Genomic DNA, 24,892 nt, shown 5'->3' on the forward strand with positions numbered 1-24,892 from the left:
ACCCTTTCAGCTGAAAATCCTGATGTTTGCCTCAATCAATACACTTAATTAGTGCTGATTAATGAAGGAACGCAGACTGCAGAATGCTGACAGCTGTTTGAATTCCCAAGGACAACATGTATTGGCATTTAGGGTCGTGTTGCTTTTTTCATGGCAGAACTTTTGCACATAGTTTGAATTTGCAAGGCATATTTATGCTTTATATCAAATACACAGATACCAGAGTGACTAATTAAGTATATACTACATTTATTAAGTATTTGGTGCACTTGCATACACAATATTAATTAAGATTAACATTAGAATTCTGGGTGAACTTTGCTTCTAAGCTCTGCAAAATGGCCATTCATTATTTTTGAATTCAAGTTCATTACGACAGGCAACAGTGTGAGGGTAAATTAAATGTCATGTAGTATAATTACTTTCTTCTTTTTTGACCTAAACAAGTTCACACCTTGTGCAGAAAGAAATAAAATGTCTCGGTGGAGGCGGCTGCTTGGTCTCAGTAGAGTGAGGACCAGCCATGGGAGCGGCTCGTTCTGTAGCCCACACTCTCAGATCTCATATTAACCTACACACTGACTCACAAAAAGTCACAAAAGGAAGGATAGATAAGAACATCCGTGTAAAAGACTATAACAATGATTCAGTCTGAATAGTTTTCTTCTTAAGAGTGGAGAGTGTCAGAATCATAAAAACAACAACAAAACAACAAACAACAGTATTATGGATTTCTGTGAGACTTGGATTAGACAAGAGTGAAAATCCAGTCCTGTATGTCCTTCCAATGTGGACATATATGCATTTACAACTATGGATGTTTCAAAAGGTCAAATTAAATGTATTGTTAAAGTGCAAAATATTAATGTGTTATTAACATTAACTCTTCATACATTAATGTGTGAACTCAACTGGAACCATCCTCTTTCTCTCTGTCTTGCTCAGCGATAGGCTCTTCTGAGCCTTCTTTTTCAAAGTAGCAACCAGTTGAGTGTTTTAAATGTATCAACAACTATGGTCCTTGTCCCTCTGAATTTTCCCCAGAAACTACATAAAATTATTCTACTGCTGTTTTGACTTTATTTGTATGTTAATGTAACCACGAAAATATAGCAAATTGCACAATGATGAAATACTGCCGGTTGCATGGCTATTAGGTCCTGCCTCAGTTGTCCAGTCACTGTCATTTGAATCCAACAATAATCAGCTGCCGTTCTGTTTCATCTTCCCTTTTTTGGGGGGTACACGTGTGCATGATCAACAGATTACTGTGAGTGTCCAAAAAGGGACAATACTGCTGCAGAAACTAGAGAGCCAAGCACCACTACTTTTACAGGAATCTGATTGGTGTACAAACTTCAAAAGTGCAACCGGCAAGATGTTGCCTCTTGCCTCTTGCCTCTTTTGCCTGGAAGCTGCCCACTTCTGTTATAAGAAACAAGGAAAGGGTCAAATTCTGACTTCTGTCTGCAGACATGCTTTTATTTTCCTTAAAAACCACAAAACCTTAAAGCAAGTGTCCATCAAGCAACACAATATTTATAAAATACATTGTGGAACTAAGAGGACAGAAAATAGAAGATACACAGATTCATACATAATGTGCACATGGGGCATACTAACCCAGAAAATTTTCAGTAAAAACTACTGACCAAATGAGCTGTCTTCAGCATTAATGATGGATTAGTTTCTGCTTCATTTTTCATCAAATAAACACCATGTGGCCCAATTCAATTCCAATTAGTTGTGGCTACCCATAAAAAATTACATTTTCAGTTTTAGTCAAGTAAAGAAGAAAAGAAATATTGATATGAAAAAAAAAACAAATCCCTGAAATCGATAATAATGATTATCTGCCAACCCCTTAACGCATGTGTATGGATCCGGTTTTAAACTGATGCTTTCTCCATCAGAGACCTGCAAAATGAAACTGCACACCCTGACCTTTATTCTGCAAATTAAGCTGTTTTCTTCTGCCGCAGACTGATAGATGTTGTTATTTTTGCAAAAAAAAAAGAAAAAAGCAAGCTAAACATTATACATCGCACAAAAATACCCTGGAGCCATTGGAAGTACATTAGGAAATGTTAATGAAAAACTACGCCAGTACTCTGTTGTCAACTTTATTGGTCACCACGTTCTCGCTCAGCTTACATTTGTCCTCTTTGTAAAGAAAGAAGGGACGTAAATAAATGCATATTTAAATAATTGCATTTTTAAATTAATGGCAATTTATTTTCTTTTCCTTTTTTTCCTGCCCTGAAAGAACCATTCACAGAGTGTTTCCTCCTTTTCTAATCAATAAGTAACCGAGAGGTCAGTGTTTTGCATTGCCGTAGGAAGGATAACTCCCAAATCTAATTTAGCTCGGCACGTAAAAAAAACAAAAACAAAACAACTGAACGTCAGACTTATTTTAATTAAAAAGACAAATTGCTGTGTGTTATTTTGCTAGACAATATCCAAAGTAAGACTTTCACAGATTTCATGTGTTGCATTATGTAATTCATTGCTAATTTAGACCCCCCTCTTGTCTTAGTGGTCATTGGTTTAATTGCAGTTTCTGCAGAGTGTGAATGTCTGGAACCGAGACATCCTACAATAATTAGTAAAGACGGCGAGCAGCGCCGACACACTTCACGCCGAGTCTCTGCAGTGAAATTGATTGGGCGTGCTATAAAGCTCCAGCCTCTCTGGTGGAATGCAAGGCGTCGCCAGCAAGTGCTGTGGCTGATGTTCTTCTGGCCAGGCCACGAAGCGCGTCTCTAATCCCTGCCTTCGTTCTGTCAGCGCTGTTAATGCACTCATCAGGTCTTTTTCCTGCAGGGCCTTAATGACGAGCAGGGAGTCGGGTGACTTTTTACAAATACTGCTGATGTGCCTCCCTGCACAGCCATTGCGCTGCTTGCTATTTACAGACCTGAAAAAGAATATTAAGAACAGGTTTTGCTGTTTCTTCAAATATTTCTATTCTCCCTGCAACTTATAATAGACTTGCATGTCATGCTGGCTTTCAGTGGCTGTGGCCGATGCAAACTTGATGACTGTATGTTGTATTTTGCTCCATAGATTTACTGTATAGATTTGCTCCATAGATTTACCTTGTGTAAAATGTAAATGGCCTGTCCTTTGCTAAATTATACATTCTTTTCTTGACTGAGCCTTCATTTGCAATAGTAAGTGTCCTTTGATCTCATTTCAACCATTTTATAGCATTGTACTTAGTGTAGCAGTGATGGTTAAGGTTTGAGTTATAAATATGTATTCAAGATCATGCCTGGGGTCTGTAAAAATGAGTGACTTCCTCAGCTGCAATTTGTGGTGTAAGAAAATTTCTCTCCTCTTGAACATGTGATGAATTCATGCCTGTGTAACTATAATCACATAGAATGTAGATATGTCTTTTATTATTCTGCCGGCTTTTTCAGTCAGACAGGGAGAGCTGTGACATCACTCACTGGGGGGTGCGGCAGAGATTGTTCATTCTAAGCGAGACCCTCGCCAAGCTCTTTTCTTTATTCGCTTAATATTTCTTTTTCTGAAATGCCGTGGCATGTTCCTGACTGGAGGTCTGGAGCCGGCGGGGTGGGGCCATCAGGGCGTAATTTCCCTCTGTAAACCCTGTCAGGGAGCCAGGCATGGAGCACCTGGCTGGAAATGAGTTTTTGTGTTTCCGTCTGTCCCGGGGCAGACTGCTGGAAATAAAGTGCCAGTGAGCCGACATCCCCAACCGCATCTGAGCTGGCATCTTTTAGGATGTTGTTACACCATCCTCAGTCAATGCACAAGTAACACACATACATTTGTGTAACACACATTAAGCTGCTTACATGGGATTTAATGAAGAGAGTCAACTATAGCTGTCATGATGGGCCGGTGTATTCTAATGCATTCTTTTCCAATTGAATATCATTCCTGTATTTACACGTCTTTATTCCCAGTGAGAGTTTTTATTTCTCTTGCTTTAAAAATGTGCAACATGCAACATAACAACAATTATGTAAATTTTGAATTCTATAACCCCTTTTAATGCCCTTTTCTGCTCAGCACCCAAACATTCTATTGGACATTTCTTTATACTTGAGGTCATGAAAATTCAGGGAAAGGGAATGGAAAGTCATGGAAAAGTCAGGGAAATTTAGAGTGGGAACCCTGTACAATTTTACAATATAAAATGTAATATCTGCAGAGGACAGATGTCCTTCTTATGTGTGTGTGTATTCCCTCTGCTCCCTCAGTTTTTGGTATGGTCTGTGAAATGAGATTTGTGCTCAAATCATCTGATGGGATGTGATTTTGGGGTTTTCCATGATACTGTATATATCCAAATAATATTTAACTGTTACTGTGATGTTTTTGCAAACAATTTTACATGAAATATCAGACCAGAAATATGAATGAGTTATGCAGATGTGATGGGACTGCTTTCTCCATCAAAATGTAATTTTGGCAAAGCTTAGCGTTTTAGATAATATATTCAGTCCTTCAACCTTGAAAGGCCATTTCGTCTTCAGCCTTGCATTAGATGCAGCTCTTCATGACGATTCACACGCATGTTTATTAAATCATTAGTGAAAATATATCAGTAATTTCCCAGGCACACATGATGTGAAAGGTCGTGTTCAGCGTAAATTACCTTTTAAAATGGGAGATGCTATAGCACAGGGAGGGCAGGACATTTAAAGGAAGCAATGTAGCCAGTACAAGGTGCTATTCACTGTTTTCTTTTTGCTGTAATCACTATAATATCAGGAGCTGTCAAACAGAACTGATTGTATTATAAATGGTATAATCAGGATGTTCGTGGTAGAGAACACATATCATTGCCACTTTAATGAAATACCCTATGACCCCAAAAAATGAGCATCAATAAAAGAACCAGGCAGAAGTGTTGGAAAGAAACATTTTCCTTTGTAGATGCATCTTTTTACTTTTGGGCTTGGCTTCTCTCATTTGTGTGCAAACAGGCTTCCTGCTTGCCCTGTGATTAACCCTTCCTTGATCAATACAGGAGAAAAAGGAAAAAGTTGTTTTCCTTGAATGTGTAACTGCTGCTGGTCGATCAGCTAGACCATGTTGAGTCTGAAATAAAGTTTGTCTTCCATTTAAACAATCTTCAATCTTTTTATTTCTGGAGACACCGTCCCATTCCACCAACCCATATCCTCTTGAAAAAAGAAGTCAGGGCTGGTGAGAGTGATGGATCTGTGTTTTATTGGCCGAAGGGCTCTCCACGCCAGTGCTCTAAGCCTCCCTCCGCTTATTCAGCAGTGAGGATCCGTACGGGCACGGTGATCAATCGTTGTGCCGGCCTGGAGTGTGAATGGACTGCACTTTGAGCTGCACCTGGGACTTTAGAGGTGCTGAACGCCTTCCCAACCCCCCCACTCGGAGTGCATGAATAATGCAATAATGCACCTTCAGCCCTCCTCACCGCTGGCAGGCTCAGTGAGTGAGGAGCGGACATTGAGCGTCCCGGCAGTGCAAGAGACTCTTCCACTTCCCCACAACTGGACTCGTGTAAGTGGAAGAAGAGCGGCGCTGAAGAAGTTGCAAGAGGGTAGGTGCCAAGCCCGGGCAGGAACCAGTAATCAGGTCATATGTGTTGCGTGTAACTTGTCTCGGCAGCACAAACTGGCGTTTGTCATCTCTCTTAATGGAAGCTGAAGTAAGCACAGACTGGTGGTGAATCCTTCCCAAGGGTTCTGGAGACTGATCCCCAAGAGTTGAGGTCAGGAAATTTGACATCAAATATTTATTACGTCTCTGGTTGTGCTGCAGTAGAGGTTGTTTTGCTGCGTTTGCGGTTTATATATATAAATATATATTTATTTTTATCTATGCAGCAGTAACTTTTTTTACCTACAGAATTCCATTATATTGATAATGATTTAATTAAAAAAAAAAAAAAAAGATAAGCTCAGCAGTGCCCCTGTCTGCCTCATTAGAAAATGTATAACATTAAAAGGTGCTGAAACTCTTGGAACATACAGTGTGATGTATATTCACAGCAATGACTCATTTAGGGGAAACCTTTCTAATAATCATTTTTGTGGTATAATGGAACGTCAACTGGCACTCTCACCTTGTGTAGTTAGTGTTGCTGGAAGGAAAGCAAAGTTTGGTTTTAATTGGCAGTGATTGTGTGGCACGGGTGTGTGTCTGTGTGTGTGTGTGTGTTAAGGGACCCCTCGTAATGACCTGAGCGGTGTGTGGCCAGGCCTTGTCGGGAACAGGGGAGGATTAGATTAATTGAGCCTCCTACCACCTGCACGTTGTTTTTTTTTTGGGCGGGGTCCTCCTCAGTATCTCCCTCTCCACAGCTCTCCTATTAATGCTCTCTGGGTTCAGGGTTTTCTTATTTTGCTGCAGTCAACAAATAGAAGTAACCAGGGTAAACTGTAAACTGCTACTACAGCACTTCCACATCACATTCCTCAAGTAGCACTCTCTGTATGGTTATTCTTAGTAAAATGAACCTGGTGAAATGGTTCTGTCTCTTGTCTGAACTTCCATTTTCCCCAGATCCTATAAAGAGCCTCAATGAAACATAACTCACTAAGCTTTTAGCTGTAAGCAACAAGCTTGTATGTGTGAAGTGTATGCATGCGCTCTGGGCGAGCCTTCCCTTCATCATCCTCCGCGTGAAGTTGTTCACTTTTAGTGTCGCCATTGGGCTCTCACGGAACCCGAGCATGTATATTTAAAGACGGAGGGCCAGGATGTGGAGCTGAAGATGAGTGGCACTAAGGGCCAGTCACCCCGACAGCAGCCATTCCAGAAGGCCGGGCGATAACCACCATCATTTATATTCTCCTTTAATGACCGCGGCGGGTTATATTCCACATAGCCCTGCATGGAGAACACTGGAGGTTAATTAGCAGTGAGAAGAATGGAACTGACCTTGAGCAGAATGGGACCGAAGTTGAGAGAAGACTACTACCATTGTGTGTGGTGTGTGTCCTCATCTGTCACTTCCTCAATTGACTCGTTTATGTGTTCATACTGAAAACAAATAGAAACATCAAGCTCACTGCATGCTCCAGTTCAGTGACAGGTTAGCTTAGAGTCGAGCCTTTAAAGCTCATTACTAGCCGCCCTTTGAGAGACACGGCCCTGGGAAGGCGTTCTCTCGTCGTCTTCACACCCCACTTACCCCGCGACATTTGGGACGGGTCCACTCTCTGGCCTGCCTCTCACGTCCTCGGACCCTGACACAAAATAAATGAAGACACAGAGCAGACATGGAGACTGGTGGTGTGGAAGGGCGAAGGCTGAGGTGTGGAATTACTGGGCTGTAAAATTGCTCTGGCAGGCGTGCTGTTGTTTCAGCATTTCGTGGCGAGTCGCTCTGTCTTCTCCACTTTCATGCCTCCTTCCCCTCGGCCTCCCTCCGTCCCCTTTTTTATGTTTCGCTCTTCCATACTTTGGTTGGCTCCATTCCCTCTAAAATCACTGTGGCCGCCATAGTTATGCTGACTTTGACCCATGCCTAAGGGAGTTTTTCTTTTGTATACACCAGTGTGTACATGGACCAGGGAACCAGGGAAAATGTAATATCCCCCCTGCCATTTGAATTCTCATGGCCAGAACGATCCCCTCTGAGCAGCTAGGACAAGGGCGTGTTTTCTTGTCTTCTGCGCAAATGTGCGCACACTGTAATAATTTGTTCTAATTAAGCCGACAATATGGCACAGGGCGAGAGTTGTCCCATTATGATGCCAGCGGGAAGGGTAATTGACAGGGCACGGTAAAAGCCTGGTGCCACCCGGTTGGGGGTGTAAAAAATATAAAGAGCCTATGAAAGTGTTCCTGTGTCTTGGTCGGCGTGAAGCCGAGTGGTTGAAACGTCATGATTACTTTCAACATAATTAGTATTTGCGAGAGTTTTTTTTTTTTTTTTTGCACATGGCAGATTACATTTTATATTGTGTTTATATTGTAAGCAAAAGGGATTTGGGGTTGGAAGGGTGTTATCTGGCCCCAAACACCTCACATTTTTTAGTGTGTTTAATTAAGAATGTTATTTCCCCAATTAGCATTCCCCAAGATTGTGACATGGCACTGACTTTAGGAACGTTGGCTTTTTGTACTTCATAACCAACTACTTCCAATTAAGAGACTAACACATCTGACAGCAGCTGAATCGAGCCCAGAATATGTGGCCTTGTGTTAGGCCAGCTAACCCACCACTCTCACAGCGGTTTGACATCTTTCTTTGTGGATGTTAAGGCACAGTGTGAAAATGTAAGCAGCTGTTGAAGTTGAAAAAGGCTACCTGCATGCAACTCTGAGTCCATCTGTCTCCAAAGTGGCCTGTCCATTAGAGGTGGGAACCTTTACTGGTCTCACAATTTGAATCGATTATGATTACAATAATTGATGCATTATGATGCATCCCATCGTTTTTTTTTCTACATTTTGTTTTCAAAAATGTCAGACCGCTTAGTGTCCTAACAGGCATTCAGCGCCAGCGCTCAGTCAGCTGCACATTCAGATGGTGTCAACAAAACGCTGCATGTTTTCTTAACTTCAATTTCTGCTGAAATCCCAACCAACGTTAAACAGTGACGAACATTAATCAGTGTCAAGCGAACGCCAATCAAACATAGCAGAAACGCGCATGCCGTTCAGAGGGCATTCATTTTACTCCTACTCAGAGTGGTGCTGTACTTACAGTCACTACCAACACTACTTTTTCCCTAGAATTTTTTTTCTGCTTCCAGAAAATTACCAAGCATCGTCATTATGATATGTTCTACACTGCATCGATGCAGAATCGTCCACATCTTCATCACGGTGCATCGATTATGAGATTAATTTCAACACCCCTAGTATCCATGACATGAAACCCTTTTTTTGTGTGACGCGTTAGTTGTTTTCGAGTACATGAACCAGGATGGAAACGGAAGGGCAGGTCTCTTTTTATTCTGGAAGGTTATTTGGATGAAAGATGACATGGAGATTAGCTGGCTATGCCTGAGCCCTTGCTGGCCGTGTGGGGAGCTGCGATGCTTGATTTATGAGAATCGTGATGTGCAGCGGTCGCAGGCATGAATAAACCATGTGGCCCCAGAATTAAGTTCCCGTTAGATGACCTCTAGCGTTTGCCAGGTGTCCCCGCCACCTCGTCACCACACACACATCAGCACAGGCCTGCTTCAGTAGACATGTTTGTTTGGTAGCAATGTATGGTTAGAGGTCTGCAAAGCCATTCATCCATCACCTCAGTGAAATGCTTGAATGACTGGTTGGGATGGAACTGATGTGACAGTGACACCACAATCAGACCTATTGAAGAAAGACAGTAGTGAATTAAATGAAATTGAGGCTTGCAGGGAATAATGCCTAAAATACTGTGCTGCCTGTCTACAACCAATGTGCTGGCTTTCCTAGATTAATGCTTATGGAGGGGTAATGGTGGGACATTTTGGTCGGTTTGATTTACCAGACCATAGCTGAACTAATGGGGCATGGCTGTTAACGAGACAGGCCTCAGCAGCAGGGTCAATCAGTGGTCAGCGCTCAGGCCACTTAGTGAGCTGTTCTCTCTGTGCTGCTGTGGTTATGATATTGGACTGCACAATATTTGATGCAGATTTAGAAAGGGTGAGAGAAAAATAAAACCACCATTTCATGCTATTTAGAATAAATGACCTGTTACATTTTAATAATTAAATATGAACTAATTCCCGAGTCCACTTACACATAAAGAAACATCCATGACATTTTAACGGTCATAGTTACTTAATGTACAGTAAGGGAATGGTCAATACCTACTCTTGACATACAGCTGGATGGCCACAAGATCCAATGTGCAGCCTGAATGTGCTTCTATCATCAAGTGATGATATTTATGCAGAGTTGCTGCAAGTGTGAGCTGTGGGGAAAAGTTTGCATGCTCATTCATTTCATGTTTTTGCACTACATCATTTATTTAGACACTCAAAATAAATGTAAAAGGTTGCTATTCATGACAAGAGATTGCTTTTTAATCGGCATCATAGAATTTGTTTTGTAGGTCCTCATTAACTTTTGACTATTTTTGTTGCTTCTTTGGCTACAGTCATGTAGGAGATATTAGTTTCCATCGATTTTACTAATACTAATTATTCTGCAAATCAGATTAGAGGAAGACTGGTATTGAGTAGTAAAACATTCGAAGTTGCTCAGGATCTTAGTAGAATATTTAGATTAACTTGTAACGTTCTTATTGTCTAACTTATGTACAGAATCTACAACAAGAGTGAATAAAAAGATTGTATTCATAGTTGAGGGTTCTAATGAACTAGAACTGATCACTTCATCTATGGTAACTTAAAAGCATGTTGTAAGTCGTGTAAATGTAGTAGATTCAACACAGCATAATATATACTCATAATATACACAGACATAGCCTAACGTTTTTTTTAGTAATGTGGAGGGATGAGGTTAGCTGGAGCATGGATGACAACTCAGAGTTCTGGAGCAGCATATGTAACTGGTTTCATTATGCAGCATGTATAATTACACAAAAAATGAAAATAGGTTATGATTGTGTGACTGATTTGGGTATAATCCTTCTGTTGGTAAAAAGGGGGAACTTTATGTTCTTCTTGCTTTTGTTCCCCACGTGCATTACGGGAGCACATCCTCATTTTAAGAGGACATCCCTGTCCTCGCCTCCTCCTTTTTGCATTGAACTTGCTGGAGAGGTGAGTGCTGTTCACTGATGGAGATAACTACACGTGATTTTAAGGTACATCTGAGCGAGTTACTAGACTTTCCTTTTCTTTCCTTAAAATCCCATAGGGTCTCGGGTGAAATTTCCTGTCTGACTGGAGGAACATTTTTTTTTATATTATCAGATATTGTGTTATGCTTTCATGTGTAATGTATGCCCTTTTGTATTGAACTTGTGTGAGAGGGGCATTCTTGTCTGACTGGAGGAACTTCTTTATCTTTGTTTTGTATAAAGGGAGTAGGGTTATTAAAAATGTATTCTCTGATATTTATTGATATTAATTAGTATTGATGGTATTAAATTGTATTGATACTTAAATTCCACTTCTGTTCTATACCTATCCTAACCTATTAGGATAGGTAGCTTGTAAATTTGTTCTGGTGATTGGTGTTTTGTGTGTTTTCTTTTTTAAAAAAAATGTATTTGATTTGCTGTTCATGGCCACTGTCGTCAGGTGATTTGTTTAAATGATCGTGACAGAGATGCAAAAATGCTGAGGAAATGAAACGGAGTGTAAAGCTCATAGCACACGCAAAGAATCTGTACTTGCCGGATTGGTCTTGAGCCGGATCGGGTCTCAGTTCTTAGACCAGATTACAGCTCTAACTGCTCAATATGCATATGTTTTTCACTTCTGTGGCATGTGAGTGAGGAGTATTTTATTCAGTTTGGCTCAAAAACATTAAAACACATTTGTTTGTTCATTTAATTATTATTTATTTATTTGCTTGTTTGTTTATGTAGTATATATACACTACCCAAACAACAAAATGTAACTCCATGTCAATCACATTTCTATGAAATTAAAATTGTTCATTCAGGAAGCAAAAATGACAGTCAATTTCACATGCTGTTGTGCAACGGAATAGACAACAGGTGCAAATTATAGGCAATTAAGCAAGACCTCCCCAATAAAAGTGTGGTTCTGCTACCTATTAATAAAGAGAGTTTGTCTGTCTGTGCATGATGATGATGATGATGAGAACCCTTTATTGGTGCTGCAATATACCATGTGAATGTCAAATGTCAAAGTACCACCCGAAAAGTCTTCAACCTGACCACACAGTATCATATTGGGGGGGGTGGACAGGTCAGGAAAATAGGGGATAAGTGAATACAGAACAGGGGAGGATGTAAATGTACATCAGTCCAGTTTCGTGGCCAAACAGCTCACACACAGACCCACCAGTTTGTGTGTGTGTGTGTTCGTGTGTGTTGGGGTGGAGTGTTGCGAAGTGAGCAGAGGCATGGGGTGGGGGGGTGAGTGCATATCAGTATGTGTGTATGTGTATATGTGTGTATACAAGTGCTCTTGGGTTGGGAAAGGAAAGAGAGTCAATGAGAGATTTATTTGGAGTGGTATGGCTATGTGACCGCAGAAGTGAAGAGGATGGACATTTAAATGAACATAAGAAAGAACATGAATGGCTTCTAGTTCCAAATTTAGAGACCAAATGTTTTTAATAGGAAACAGTTGTTTTGTCCATTAAAAAAAACAGCTAACTGATAAAATATATAAACTATATTACTAAATATAGTAAACAACTGGTATCTGTAAATAACATAGAGAAGCCAATTTTCAGCAATACTTAGTAAGGTAAACCTTTTTAAAAAGTAATGTAGCTAGAGGATAGGTGTCCAGCCATAATATTCTGAGAGCAAAATAGCAAGCTCCTCCACTGCCATTATAGACTATAGACAGGAAAAAAAGTCCAACCCTTTTGTTCAAATCACACAACCACAAGGAAAAAGCCCATCCCCAACAAAGTAGAAAGTGGTTCAAGTTAAAGCCTGTGGAGTTATGTTTACTGGTTTGCTGAATCATGTATTTTGTAGCCGGGGACTTTGTGTGAGGTACAGATAACTGAAGTCAAAGGCAGAGGGAAAAAAGGCGTTATTGTGGATTCTGAGCATGTGGCGGACAGAGAGAGAGTGAGAGCGAGAGAGAGACCTCGGGCGCAATCAGGCGCATATTGATCGAGAGTTTTTGTGTTATTGTTCTGTGTTTACAGACTCTGTATTGGTAATGAGTAATGAGTGCAGGATGGTTCAGACTAGCTGTAACACAGCCAAAGGTGAAATGCCTTTTCTCCCACGAATGTGCTCGGCAATATCTCCACCGAAGCCGAAATGTCAGGAAGTGTGCTAACAAAGGAGACCGTAATGAATCATGACATTTCAATATCTGAACATTGCTTGTCCGTGATTTAGAGATTTTCTCTCCCTCGTGAGGACACTGGATTTGTAAACTGTCAGTAAATTGTGGATGTTATTTATTACATCACTGAGCTGTCTATTTCCCTGCAGGTAATGAGTTTTGTTGGAGTTTTGGCAATAAACTTCATTGTGAAGTTTGTGCCTCAACTCGGCTGCAGTGAAAGCAAAATATGCAGATGTATTCAGAAGAACTGTGTTTTCTGCTAATAATTGTATATTCATGTACCAAGGTTCTGCACCATAATATTAGCATTTAGCATCGTTAGATAGGATTTTAAGACATCAACTTTACTGAAAAATGTCAGCTTTTCTGAATAGAGTGGCAAAACGGGGGTTTGTGTACACAAAACATAAAGTTAAGGGTCTGATGTCCATTCATCCGGATGGAGATTCTGGAAAAATCATAGTTAAACTTATAATAATAATGTCATTGTCAATAATGATAATGATGATACAAATGTTTTACAATCTCTAGGTAATTTTACAATGGCAGTAAAAAAAGAGCATGAATAAAGATGCGTTATTATATTTGTGTCATAATATGACACAGACACAGATGCACAGAAGGTTTCCCCTGATATGCATATTCATAAATTGCCTTATTAATAATAAGACATTTAATATAAGTTTAACATAAACTGTTTTGAAGAAATTAGAAAATGTGTTTAAACTTTACGTAAAATTACCCAATAAAAAACAAGCTAGGAAAAATGGGCACAGATCGTTCTAATACTTGAAATTATACATTGCTGTATCAATACTGGATAGTATCATATCACTGTAACTATGAACCGAATCACAATTTATTATTGTAATGATTTATTGTCCCACTTGTATTTAATGCACTGCTGTCTTGCAATAAGGAACCTGGGTTCAATTAGAATTCTTGGCGGATATGCTCCACATGCTCATTATGGCAGTTCAGATTTCCTCTCATTAGTAAACTGGTCCTGATGTGCACGTGTGTTCAGTTGAAAAACTATCCAGGAGTTGTACCTGCTTTGTGTTTGATGGTTTCTTGATGAATGTGTGAATTATTAAGCTTTTTTATGTCTATAAATGAATGTTAAAATATTACATGGAACAAATATGGCTGTTTAATTTTTATTCAGATGGTTGCACTTGCAAGGTTTATTGACATGTAGTGCCAGAAATGCCTTTTCAACCATTTTAAACATTTTTTAAACACATATTGTTTTATCTCACAAGGACAAATGAACATTTGTGTTATCACAGCCTTTCTGCAGCATTGAGATGCAGATGAGAAACCTTTATTTACATGCGTAATATTTCTGATTGTCCTTTTTTTATCTAAATTGAGTCGGACCCCAGTATCTGAGATCATGAATAAATAATGCAATGGGGATGAATGAATGGCGCTGTGGGCTCAGCTGTATTCCTTTAAGCGTCTGAAGCTAATCTGTAGGCTTTTAAAGACTAGCTTATTAGCAGTGCGACTGGAATACAAACCGATTGGTTTCTGCCGGCCCCGGGAGGGTGGAACGTCTGCGTCGCGAACCCTTCCTGCATGAGAAGGAAAGCGCTGATGAGCCATTCATTCACTGAGGAGAGCAAAAGGAGCTTCGTCTCTTTCATTTGTCCTTTTGTTTTTGGTTTTTCATCATCTCCCAAACACGGAGGTGCACAGCGCTGACCTCAATAACCCCTGAGCCAGAGTATCGAGTGGAAGTGTAATGAGGATGACGAATTTCCTTCACCCTCTACATGGAGTAACATCGCAAGTGCAAGACCACAGGCGTTGTTCTTGTTATGCATATGAATGGGCCGTTATTCTGTGCCATTGTAGAGAAACCTCTCACCAAACTGGCGACTGAGCAAAGTGTTGATGACGATGACATGAGAGCCGCTTAATGGACAGCGCAGTGTTGGGGCAAAATTAACTTGTGCTCTAATTTGCATTCTTTAAACATATCAGACAAATTTATTTTCTTTGTGCATGCAAATATTGGGGCATCCACACAGTTCTAATCTTTTGGCTCTGTACACCACCACAATAGATTTGAAATGAAACAACAAAAAAAGTGGAGAAATTACAATCGTTTGTATATGTGCCTCCCACTTTTTAAAGACCCAAAAGCAATTGGCTAGGTGTGTGTTATTCCCTCATTATTCCATTATTCCCATTATCCCACAAGGAGCAGATAAAAGCTCTAGAGTTTCAAATCTGCTATTTGCATTTGGAATCTTATGCTGTCAAATTTCAATATGAGATTCAATGAGCTGCAGGGAAGCAAGCCATCAATAGGCTGAAAATAAAAGCTAACCAATCATCAGAGACATAGCGAAAACAGATAACAACAACAACAACATTTATTTCTTATATAGCCCAAAATCACATACAGTATGTCTCAATGGGCTTTGACAGGCCCTACAGTTGACACCCCCTACACTTGACCCTTCTGCACACAAGGAAAAACTCCACACAAAAAAACTCTAGGAGAGAGAAAAAAAGAAAGGAAGAAACCTTGGGAAGGAGTGATACAGAGAGGGACCCCCTTCCAGGGTAGAGTGAGCCTGCAAATGGTGTCAGTGCAGGGTTGGATATGATATAATGAGTCCTACAGTTGTAGGGTTGGAGAAGTCCAGGATATATTCAGTGTCATGGTCTAGATTACGTGTCCGTAATGATGTTACTGGTCCATTTGAAGATCCCTGAAGCTGTAGTTGTAATGGTGGTGGTGGCTGTGGTGACCCTCTGGTTTGTTTTATGTTTTGTCCTTGTAAAGCAGTTGTCAGGAACCAGGATGTATCTGCTTGTCTCTTCACTGGGGTCTGCCAGTAGTCTGGGTGCTTGATTCCGTGTCTCGGAGAAAAACAAACAGAAGCAGCGGCAGACGGTTGCACTGTACGACCGATACTGAAATCTGTGGTTATAATGGTATATTGGTGCTACAGTGGCCCGGTACCCTAACTAGGACAGCCTAACTGGTGAATTTAACTTTGTCTGTGTCTAACAGGGGGACTCTGTGATAAACTGGACTTTATAATTGACACTGCGTCAAAATCAAGTGAAATGAGGGTCTAGGACTTTAGCAAAAAGCCAGAGAAAACAGATAGGTTTTGAGATTGGATTTAAACACTGAGACTGTCTGAATCCCGGACACTGACAGGCAAGCTGTTCCACAACTGCGGAGCTCTATAGGAGAAGGATCTGCTCCCAGCTGTGACCTTCTGCACCTTTGGTACCAGTAGTGACCCCGCACCCATTGATCGAAGGGGGCGTGGCGGTTTGTAAGGAACCAAAAGTTCACTCAGGTACTGTGGGGCGAGACCATTTAGAGCTTTATAGGTTAAAAGTAGGATTTTGTAGTCAATCCTAAATTTGATGGGTAACCAGTGCAGTGATTGTAGGACTGGGGTGATGTGGTCAAATTTCCTGGTTCTGGTTAGAACTCTGGCTGCAGCATTCTGTAGTAGCTGGAGTTTACTCATGCACCTACTAGAGCATCCAGACAATAATGCATTGCAGTAATCTAACCTTGATGTAATAAATGCATGGACCAACTTTTCTGCATCATGCATTGAAATGATATTTCTTATTTTCGCAATATTTCTAAGGTGAAAGAATGCTATTCTAGTGACATTATCTACGTGCGAACTGAATGATGTGGTGAGGTGTGACCTGTTTAGAACATTTGGATCATTCCTAAACAGAAAGAATGCATCAGTGAACTTGGTAATCAGAAGACCACGGAAAACAAGAACAATGGTAACCAGAAGACCTTGGAAAACAGGTGTACGTTTGTCAAAGTCAAGACTTCACCAGAGTAAATACAGAAGGTTCACCACAGGATCTAAACCATTGATGAGCCTCAAAAACAGGAAGGCCAGATTAGAGTTGGCCAAGCAACATCTAAAAGCTTTTACAGTTCTGGAACAATGTCCCCTGGACAGATCAGACAAAGATCATCTTGTACCAGAGTGATGGGAAAAGAAGAGAATGGAGAATGAAAGGAACTGCTCATTATGCAAAAAATACCACCTTATCAGTTAATCATTGTGGTGGTGGTGTCATGGCGTGGGCATGGTTGACAACCGATGAAACTGGTACCCTTGTATTTATTGATGATGTGAACTCTGAGGGGTTTTGGGCAATATGATTTGCTCATATTCAGCCAAATGCTTCAGACTGGCACTTCACAGTGCAGATGGACAATGACCCAAAGCGTACTTCCAAAGCAAAAAGTTTTTTAAGGTAAAGAAGTGGAATGGCCATTCAGTCACCTGACATGAATTTCACTTGCTGAAGACACAGCTGAAGGGAAACAATCAGAAAGTGAGGACAGTTGCAGTGACTTGTGATGTCTATGCGTTCCAGACTTATTAAAAAGGGACAGTTTGATTGTTAAATTTTTCAAATTACTGTTTACAAACTGTTTTAATTCCTGAATCATTCAACTGATTTGGATTTAAATACCCTTTATCTAAAGCTGAAAGTCTGCAGTTGAAGCATATATTTAATTTCAAATCCATAGTGGTGGTGTATAGAGCCAAAAATTTTAGGATTGTGTCAACGTGGACCTGACCGTATAGCCTGTTCTGACCTCTGTGTCTTTACGTTCCTTGTATCATTAATAAACAGCAGGCCTATACTGCTCTGATTAATCTCACATTACCATAGTGAGTGACAGGATGTGTTTAATTCATGTTGATACATATTTACATTTACAGCATTTATCAGACGCCCTTATCCAGAGCGACTTACAATCAGTAGTTACAGGGACAGTCTCCCTGAAGCAACTTAGGGTTAAGCGTCTTGCTCAGGGACACAATGGTAGTAAGTGGGATTCGAACCCGGGTCTTCTGGTTCATAGGCGAGTGTGTTACCCACTAGGCTACTACCACCCATATCATGACACTGCGTGGCTTCTATATAAAGTTAGGAAAAAAAGTCACAGGCCTAGCAGGTGAGGAATCGGACCAGTAATCAGGTTTCAGGTTTGAATCCTGAACTGCCAAGGTACCATTGTCACACACTGCTCCCTGTGCACCTTTTGTAGCTGCCCTATGCTCTCTAAGTGTGAAGGTTAAAAGGAAACAATTCATTGTCACCGTGTGCTGTGATTGCTGTTTTTACAATGACAACCGCTTCACTTTCACTTCGATTTTAAAACTGATTAAAAATAACTTTATTTCCTACATGTACCATGTGTCTTCCCCTTCAGTGTGTTGAGGTGTGTCGTCTGTCTAAAATGTCCTCATTTTATTTAGGATTTATTTTGGTTAATCACTTTAAATTCTGTTAAACACATTTAATGATTAATATCAGTACACAATAAAATATAAAATATTTTTTTATCCTCACCATTAACTTTTCTATTGTGTGATACTTTACAGGTCCCCAGATCAGAGGTGGTGGGAGTGTGTGAATCTATTATCTCAGCAGAGGTTTATGCCTCTCATCTCTTTTCGTGGCTGAAGGTATGCATTTATATTTCTGCCATTTTCACTCTTGACTTTTAGACTTACTGTTATCCACTCATTTATACATTGATGTCACGGGTGGGCTGGACATGGCATGAAGGAGGACGCATTCGCACGATCACAGGACAGGGGTTTAATACGAACTACACGAGACAAGGGAACATTAACATGCACAATGACCCGACGGCGAACAGACACGAACAGGATAGCTTTATACAATTATATAAATAGACAGCAGGTGAACACGATCAGGGAACATTACACGAGACGAACATGAAACTCCGGTCCGGACCCCGGATCCGGAGTAACCCCTGCCGGTCCGGATCATGACAATTGAAGATCAAGACCATTTCCATTCCCACTTGAGGACAGAGTGCATGGTGATTCAATGTCAAAAGTCTTATCACCTCTCTGTAAAGAAGAGAAATTACAGTTCCTGACAAAAGTCTTGTCTCTTATCTATTTTGTAGAAACACCTGCTATTAACCTGACTTAATCAATTGGTGTTAGAAATAACTCATGAAAAGCTAAAACCCTACCAAATGATGTTTTATGCATTGAAATGAATTATTTTCACTGAAAAAAGATTTATCATTTAATCAAGACAGAAAGGTCACATTTTGGCAAGACAAAAGTTTTGTCGGAGCACCATCCTGCTTCAGAATTTGGCCTCTTTTATGGTTGGGAATATAAAAGGTAGATTTCTTGGTATTTTAGACTATTGATGTTGCCTTCCACCCTGCAGATCTCTTGCACACCACCATACTGGATGTAACCCCAGACCATGATTTTTCATCCACCAAACTTCACTGTTTTCTGGGTGAATCTCGGATCCATGCGGGCTCCAGTAGGTCTCCTGCAATATTTGCGGCGACTGTGGTGTAATTTAACAGAAGATTCATCTGAAAAATCCACCTTCATCTCCAGCTTCCATCCTTTTAGCAGGCTGTGGGCCTTGGCAAATGCCACACGTTTTTTCAATTGTCTTTTGTTTAGTGCTGGCTTCTGGGCACTTATTCGACCATGGAGGCCATTTCAAGACAGAATCCGACAAACTGTTCTGGTTGACACAGGGACTTCAGGTGACCAGGTCTCGTGGAGCTCTGATCTCATGGAAAATGGGCTGGCCTTGGATGTTCGAGCCTCTTGAGCAGTAGTCTTGCGAGGTCTGCCTGACCTGGGATTGTCAAAATCATCTCCAGTCTCTTCAAACCTTTTTTTTTTTATCCTCTGTACTTGACGTGGAGACATGCTGAAGGTGTCTGCCACATCAGCAGTGGATCTGGTCCTCAGCCTCTTGACAATCAACACTTTAGTCTCAGGATGAATCTTAGGCATGTAGAGGTCTAGTTGCAGTTGATTTGAAGGTCTTGTCTACTCTGGTTCTTTTTATACACACCTGAGACCTAATTGATCCATTATTAGTCACAGGTGAAGCTCATATGACAAGGTGACAACACTTATGTCTTTGCAAAAATTGACTTAATGGGATTTACCAAGCTTTGAATATTAGAATACTTTTTGACAGTTTTGTTTTGCACCGAAACATTATTACAAAAGCTGTTGGGAATAAAAATTAGCCATTTCTTATTAAAAAATCTTCATTAAAAATATATTTCAGTGGCACTTGAGGTAAATTTGTACACAACCGACAAGACTTGTCAGAGACTGTATAAGGACGGGGGATTATTTTGTTTTTTTGGGCATTTATTTTGAATTTTCTGGCCATAACCTAAAACAATGACCACTTTAAATTGTATGGCAATTGATCATGACCTGTGGTTTATTTTACATGAGCAACATTCAAGGACTATTTGTAATGCAATTTTCATAAAGCGTTTCAAGAGTTCTGACCCATATTTTAAAGGTGAAAACAGATTGAAATGCACAGCAAAATCTCAAAACTCTGCACTGTGAGCAGAAGCAACATTATAGTGAGAAGATTTATAAAAGCAAGAGTATATAATCACATTTGTAGCTTTAGATTAATCATCTGATTGCAACAGTGAACATGACTTTAACCTCTGTCACTTTAGATGTAGTGGTGCTTAGCGGAAGTGAAGGTTCTATTGATTTTCCCTCGTTCCTGAATGTGCTACACACACCTTACATTGCAGCTGGATTAGATAAATGTGTGTTGCAGAATGTGTTATCGGACACACAGGAGGACAGCTGTGCTTCTCTGTTGTGCAAACACATGCATGAAACACGGGAGAATTAGGCGAGTGGGTGTTCCACAATCAGACATGTCTCCTGACTGTCATTCGACTTCCCTTTGCGGCAATTAGTCGAGACAAGGTTTACCACACATCACATCTGTCACTGTCATGCTTATTTATCTTATGCCAATGCCCCTCACCTGTCACTTGTCTAATGAATTACACTGACAATTTGAACAAATCTGTTCGCTGTATAGTCTTCTGACTCCTCATCTTTACACACACACACTCTTTCTCTTTTTATTCCTGAAAGCTTGATCCCTCTGCCACAGAGGCCATTGTATCCCACTTGTTATGTTATGAAATATTTAATAAAAATCAAACTGCCATATCTATGTGTTCAATACACGAGGTTCAATGCATGTCACACAGTGTATCTATTGCCCATCCATCCTCTTCTCTCCTCCCTCCACCTCCTCTCCTCTTCCTCAGAAGACATGTGGTCTGGACAGGGTTCCCCATTAGCTGTGTTTCTCCTGGCTGTTCTGGGGCTCATTACCAGCACATGGAGCCTCAATCCAGATGACCCCAACGTCTGCAGCCACTGGGAGAGGTGAGGTGTGTGTGTGTGGGTCTGTCAGTTCTTCTTGTCTTAGGGAGAATGTGTTGATTCCACCAATGCTTTTAATAGATCTTTGTTCACACAAAACTTAACAATTCAAAGCAGCAATAAAAGAGTTTAATTTAGAGTAAAAAAATCCTGATTATGCAATTGATTAGAACTTTGAAATCTAAAGCACTCAACCTCTCCTCTGAGCCAGAGTGACCAGGAGTCATTGTGTTCCCTGCCTAGCCGTGCTGTCAGGGGACTGGGCAGACAGAGGGATCTGAGGACTGTTGGGCTGCTCTGGGGTTTGTTTTGGCCTCCTTCGACCAAGCCATGGAGCCCAATTACGACCAGAGAGCGGCCATGGCAGCATTGATCTCTCCTGCTTGAACCAGTGGGCTCATAAGAGAAACATGGGGAGGATCGAGGGCGGAGAAGAAGTTGCTAAAAATGAAACAAGCAGCAGACTGATCAGCACACTCTCATCTCAATCCATCTCAGTGCCATATTGCCTGAATAATTATTAGCAACACTTGCTGGTGTCACTTGTGAAAAATATGCCAAAGTAATTGCCCCCTCCATGTGCTAGAATGAGCAAATCTGAGCTGCAGATATATAGGCTGGGGCACAATATTTCCAGAGCACAAGAGAGAGTATTTTGGGATGGTCGATGTTGCCCTGTTGGCATGTGACATTACAGTAAAAAAAGTACAAGTGAGTTTACACAAAAGAATTGCATTACCAGGATATGGAGGGGAAAAAGAAAATGGTTAAAAGTTAGATAAATGCATGTAAGAAGTACTTGTGCAGTCAGTTCAGTTCTGAGTATGACAGGTTAATAACGGCATTTCGAGATGAATTTATAGACATGATTGATATTATTGTATTATGGACTGTAATTGGCACTTTCTTGTATTGTGGTTGAAACACTAAGATGTTGAGAAAATTGGCCAGAGCTGTTAGCAACATAAAAAGTCTTACAGGCAGTAAAGAATAATGACAAACTCTTGTCGATGTTTTAATCGTAATTGGTTAATAATTTTCTAACGTGATCAATATATGATTAAATGTGTTTGAGTTGAACATAAAAGAAGGAAGTGTGACTTTGAAGGCCAACAGGAGCAAAACCTGTAAGCAAAACGAAATAACTACATATGAGGACTTGTTTTGTATGGGGCTGTAAGTGTAGGGAAGAGAACAAAGTACACTTGGCAATTACACATCCCTTATAAAGAGCGCAGATATGCAAAAAGCAAGATAATATGCAGTGTACATATACAATCTAGGAAGAACGTTTCTGGCTACATTTTTTATCTGTAATAAACATCAAACTGGTGTTTTTCATTATAATAATTGCCAGCAGTGTTTTTTTAAATGGTTAATCAAGTTAAGCTGCTAGCTACATTCCTAAGACTAAATTACTACTGAATTTGTTTTGCTCAGGGGCTCCCAATCATGTTCCTGTAGACCCCAACATAATTTTATTCCAACATTTGTTAACAAACCAATTATGTACTAGCACAAAGTCACCTGATTCTAGTAAAGCAATGGCTGGAATGAAAACTCTCTGTAAACAAAATGAACTAATTCATAATAATAAAGTTCATCTTTATTATTATGAATCAGTTCATTTTGTTATACATTTGTACTGAACTGAGAGTATTAAACCAAATGAAATCATCACAGTTCAAAAGTAATGCCATATTTTATGACAATAAATTCTTCGAAAACCCTCACTGAGACACACAGGGGTTGGGACCTAAAACACAGGAACATGAAGCTCATGAGACAATATACAATGATGTGTTCACAGCGGGACAAGAGGTGATTTGGAAGTGTTTTCAATGAGAACTGCCTATGTTTGTCTCTCTGCAAGTCCTGAAAAGTGGGGGCAAGTCTGTATCATTTTCCATTCACTACTGATTGTGTGCGCTCTGTAATTTTAATATAGATCTACATGCCTTTAGACATCCAAGCATTGATCTTTGTGGTGATGCTTTCTGCCTCTTTAAGGGTTCTTGTTTCTCTTTGTTTTTCATTCAACTTGGCAGGCTTAACTGAGCAGTGTGAGTGCAGCGTAAGTGATGCAGGACATGTTATTGTTGACAAAATATTCTTGAATAATTATTTCAGAACCTGATTATCATCACATTTTAATATTGTGAAATCTTGAATAGGGAATCAAGATGATAGGGACTGTAATATTCCTTTTCTGGGTGTATTTGGTGATCAAGTTTCAGTTTATTTACAGTGCATCCACAAAGTATTCACAGCACATCACTATTTCCAGATTTAGATAGACAGCCTTATTCCAAAAGGGATTCAATGCATTTTCCCTCAGAATTCTACAAACAACACAACGTGAAAAAAGTTTACTCCTTTGGTATCTTGGCTGTGTGCTTAGGGTTGTTGTCCTGCTGAAAGATGAAGCGGCGTACATGTATTAGACAGTAAAAGAAATAAAATTTCTCTGGAACCTGGTGCTACATGTAATATTTAGACAATTAAACAAAGTTTACATACTGACATAAAGTGCCCATTGTGACACAGACAAACTGGGCTACATAACATGCAAACAGGGGACACAGGCAGTGCAAGAATAACATTAAACAAAAAACATATAGACAAAAATGAGACAGACAGCGCTAAAGAGGTGAAATTAATAATAAAATAAATTAAATAAATGTGCAGTCAAACAGTGTAAATATTGCATTAATAGATGATATTACAGATAGATAATCATTCAGTATAACAGAGGTAGTGCGAATGTGTGACTGTGTGTGTGTCAATCCAGAAGTCCCTGAGTGTTCAGGTGTCTGCTGGCCTGTGGGATGAAGCTGTTGCAGAGTCTGGCAGTGATCTCAATCCAGGATGTCTCTGTACATTGCTGCCATAATCTAGTCGTCTATTCTGACTAGTGTCCCAGTTCCTGCAGCTGAAAAACATCCCCACAGCATGATGCTGCCACCACCATTTTTCATCGTAGGGATGGTATTGTCATGGTGATGAGCGGGGCCTGATTTCTCCAAATGTGACGCCTGCCATTCACGTCGAAGAGCTAAATCATTGTCTCATCAGACCATAACATTTTGTTTCTCATGGTCTGAGAGTCCTTCCGGTGCCTTTTGGCAAACTCAAGGCAGGCCACTATGTGGCTTTTACTAAGGAGCGGCTTCCATGTGGCCACACTGTCATACAGGCCTGATTGGTGGATTGCTGGTGGATGGTTGTCCTTCTAGAAGGACAAAGCAGCAGAAATTTTTCTGTAATCTTCCCCAGATTTGTGCCTCGAGACTGGGCATGGCAACATGCCAACACTCTCTTCCATCCCCACAGCTTTAATCAAGGTCTTCCATGGTCAGGATAGTGAACCAATTCGCCAACCCGGAGCTGCTTGGATTGCAACTGGGCATTAAACTGTACCTGGGAGAACCTCCTGGATCTAGAGGCCAATGATGAGTGGAAACTGGAGGACAAATGGCCTGTATAGCCAGTGCCCACACCTAGCCCCTTGCAGTCAGTACCTTATGCACCAGTGTTCCCCAAATGGCATCAGTCAATGCCGCCCAACATCGTGACTGGACTTGCCCTTCCTCCATACATCTATGCATCCAGAGTTCCCTGGTGCTGCACCAATTCTGTCTCCATATCACCAGGTTCATTGATTCCAGGTCATTTACCAGGTTCATAGCTGGTTCCTTCTCATCGCCAGACTCTGCCTTCCTCCATCCATCCAGGTAT

General features: G+C 40.5%; 1 protein-coding gene across 4 annotated transcripts in view; it reads left to right on the forward strand.

Annotated features, from left to right (window-relative positions):
- megf11 (multiple EGF-like-domains 11) overlaps positions 1 to 24,892 on the forward strand; it is a 124,585-nt gene that overhangs the window by 2,537 nt on the left and 97,156 nt on the right. For 2 of the 4 annotated variants that reach the window (XM_028957890.1, XM_028957894.1), the window contains exons 2-3: positions 18,299 to 18,382; positions 21,037 to 21,157. In XM_028957890.1, coding sequence (XP_028813723.1) covers positions 21,042 to 21,157 — 116 coding nt within the window. In that variant the 5' untranslated portion in view covers positions 18,299 to 18,382; positions 21,037 to 21,041. Of the gene's footprint in view, positions 1 to 5,456; positions 5,561 to 18,298; positions 18,383 to 21,036; positions 21,158 to 24,892 lie in introns of those variants that run through there. The other 2 variants (XM_028957892.1, XM_028957893.1) reach the window with 2 other exon arrangements.

Source organism: Denticeps clupeoides, chromosome 17 (genome assembly GCF_900700375.1).
Source record: "Denticeps clupeoides chromosome 17, fDenClu1.1, whole genome shotgun sequence".
NCBI classification, from domain to species: Eukaryota; Metazoa; Chordata; class Actinopteri; order Clupeiformes; family Denticipitidae; genus Denticeps; species Denticeps clupeoides.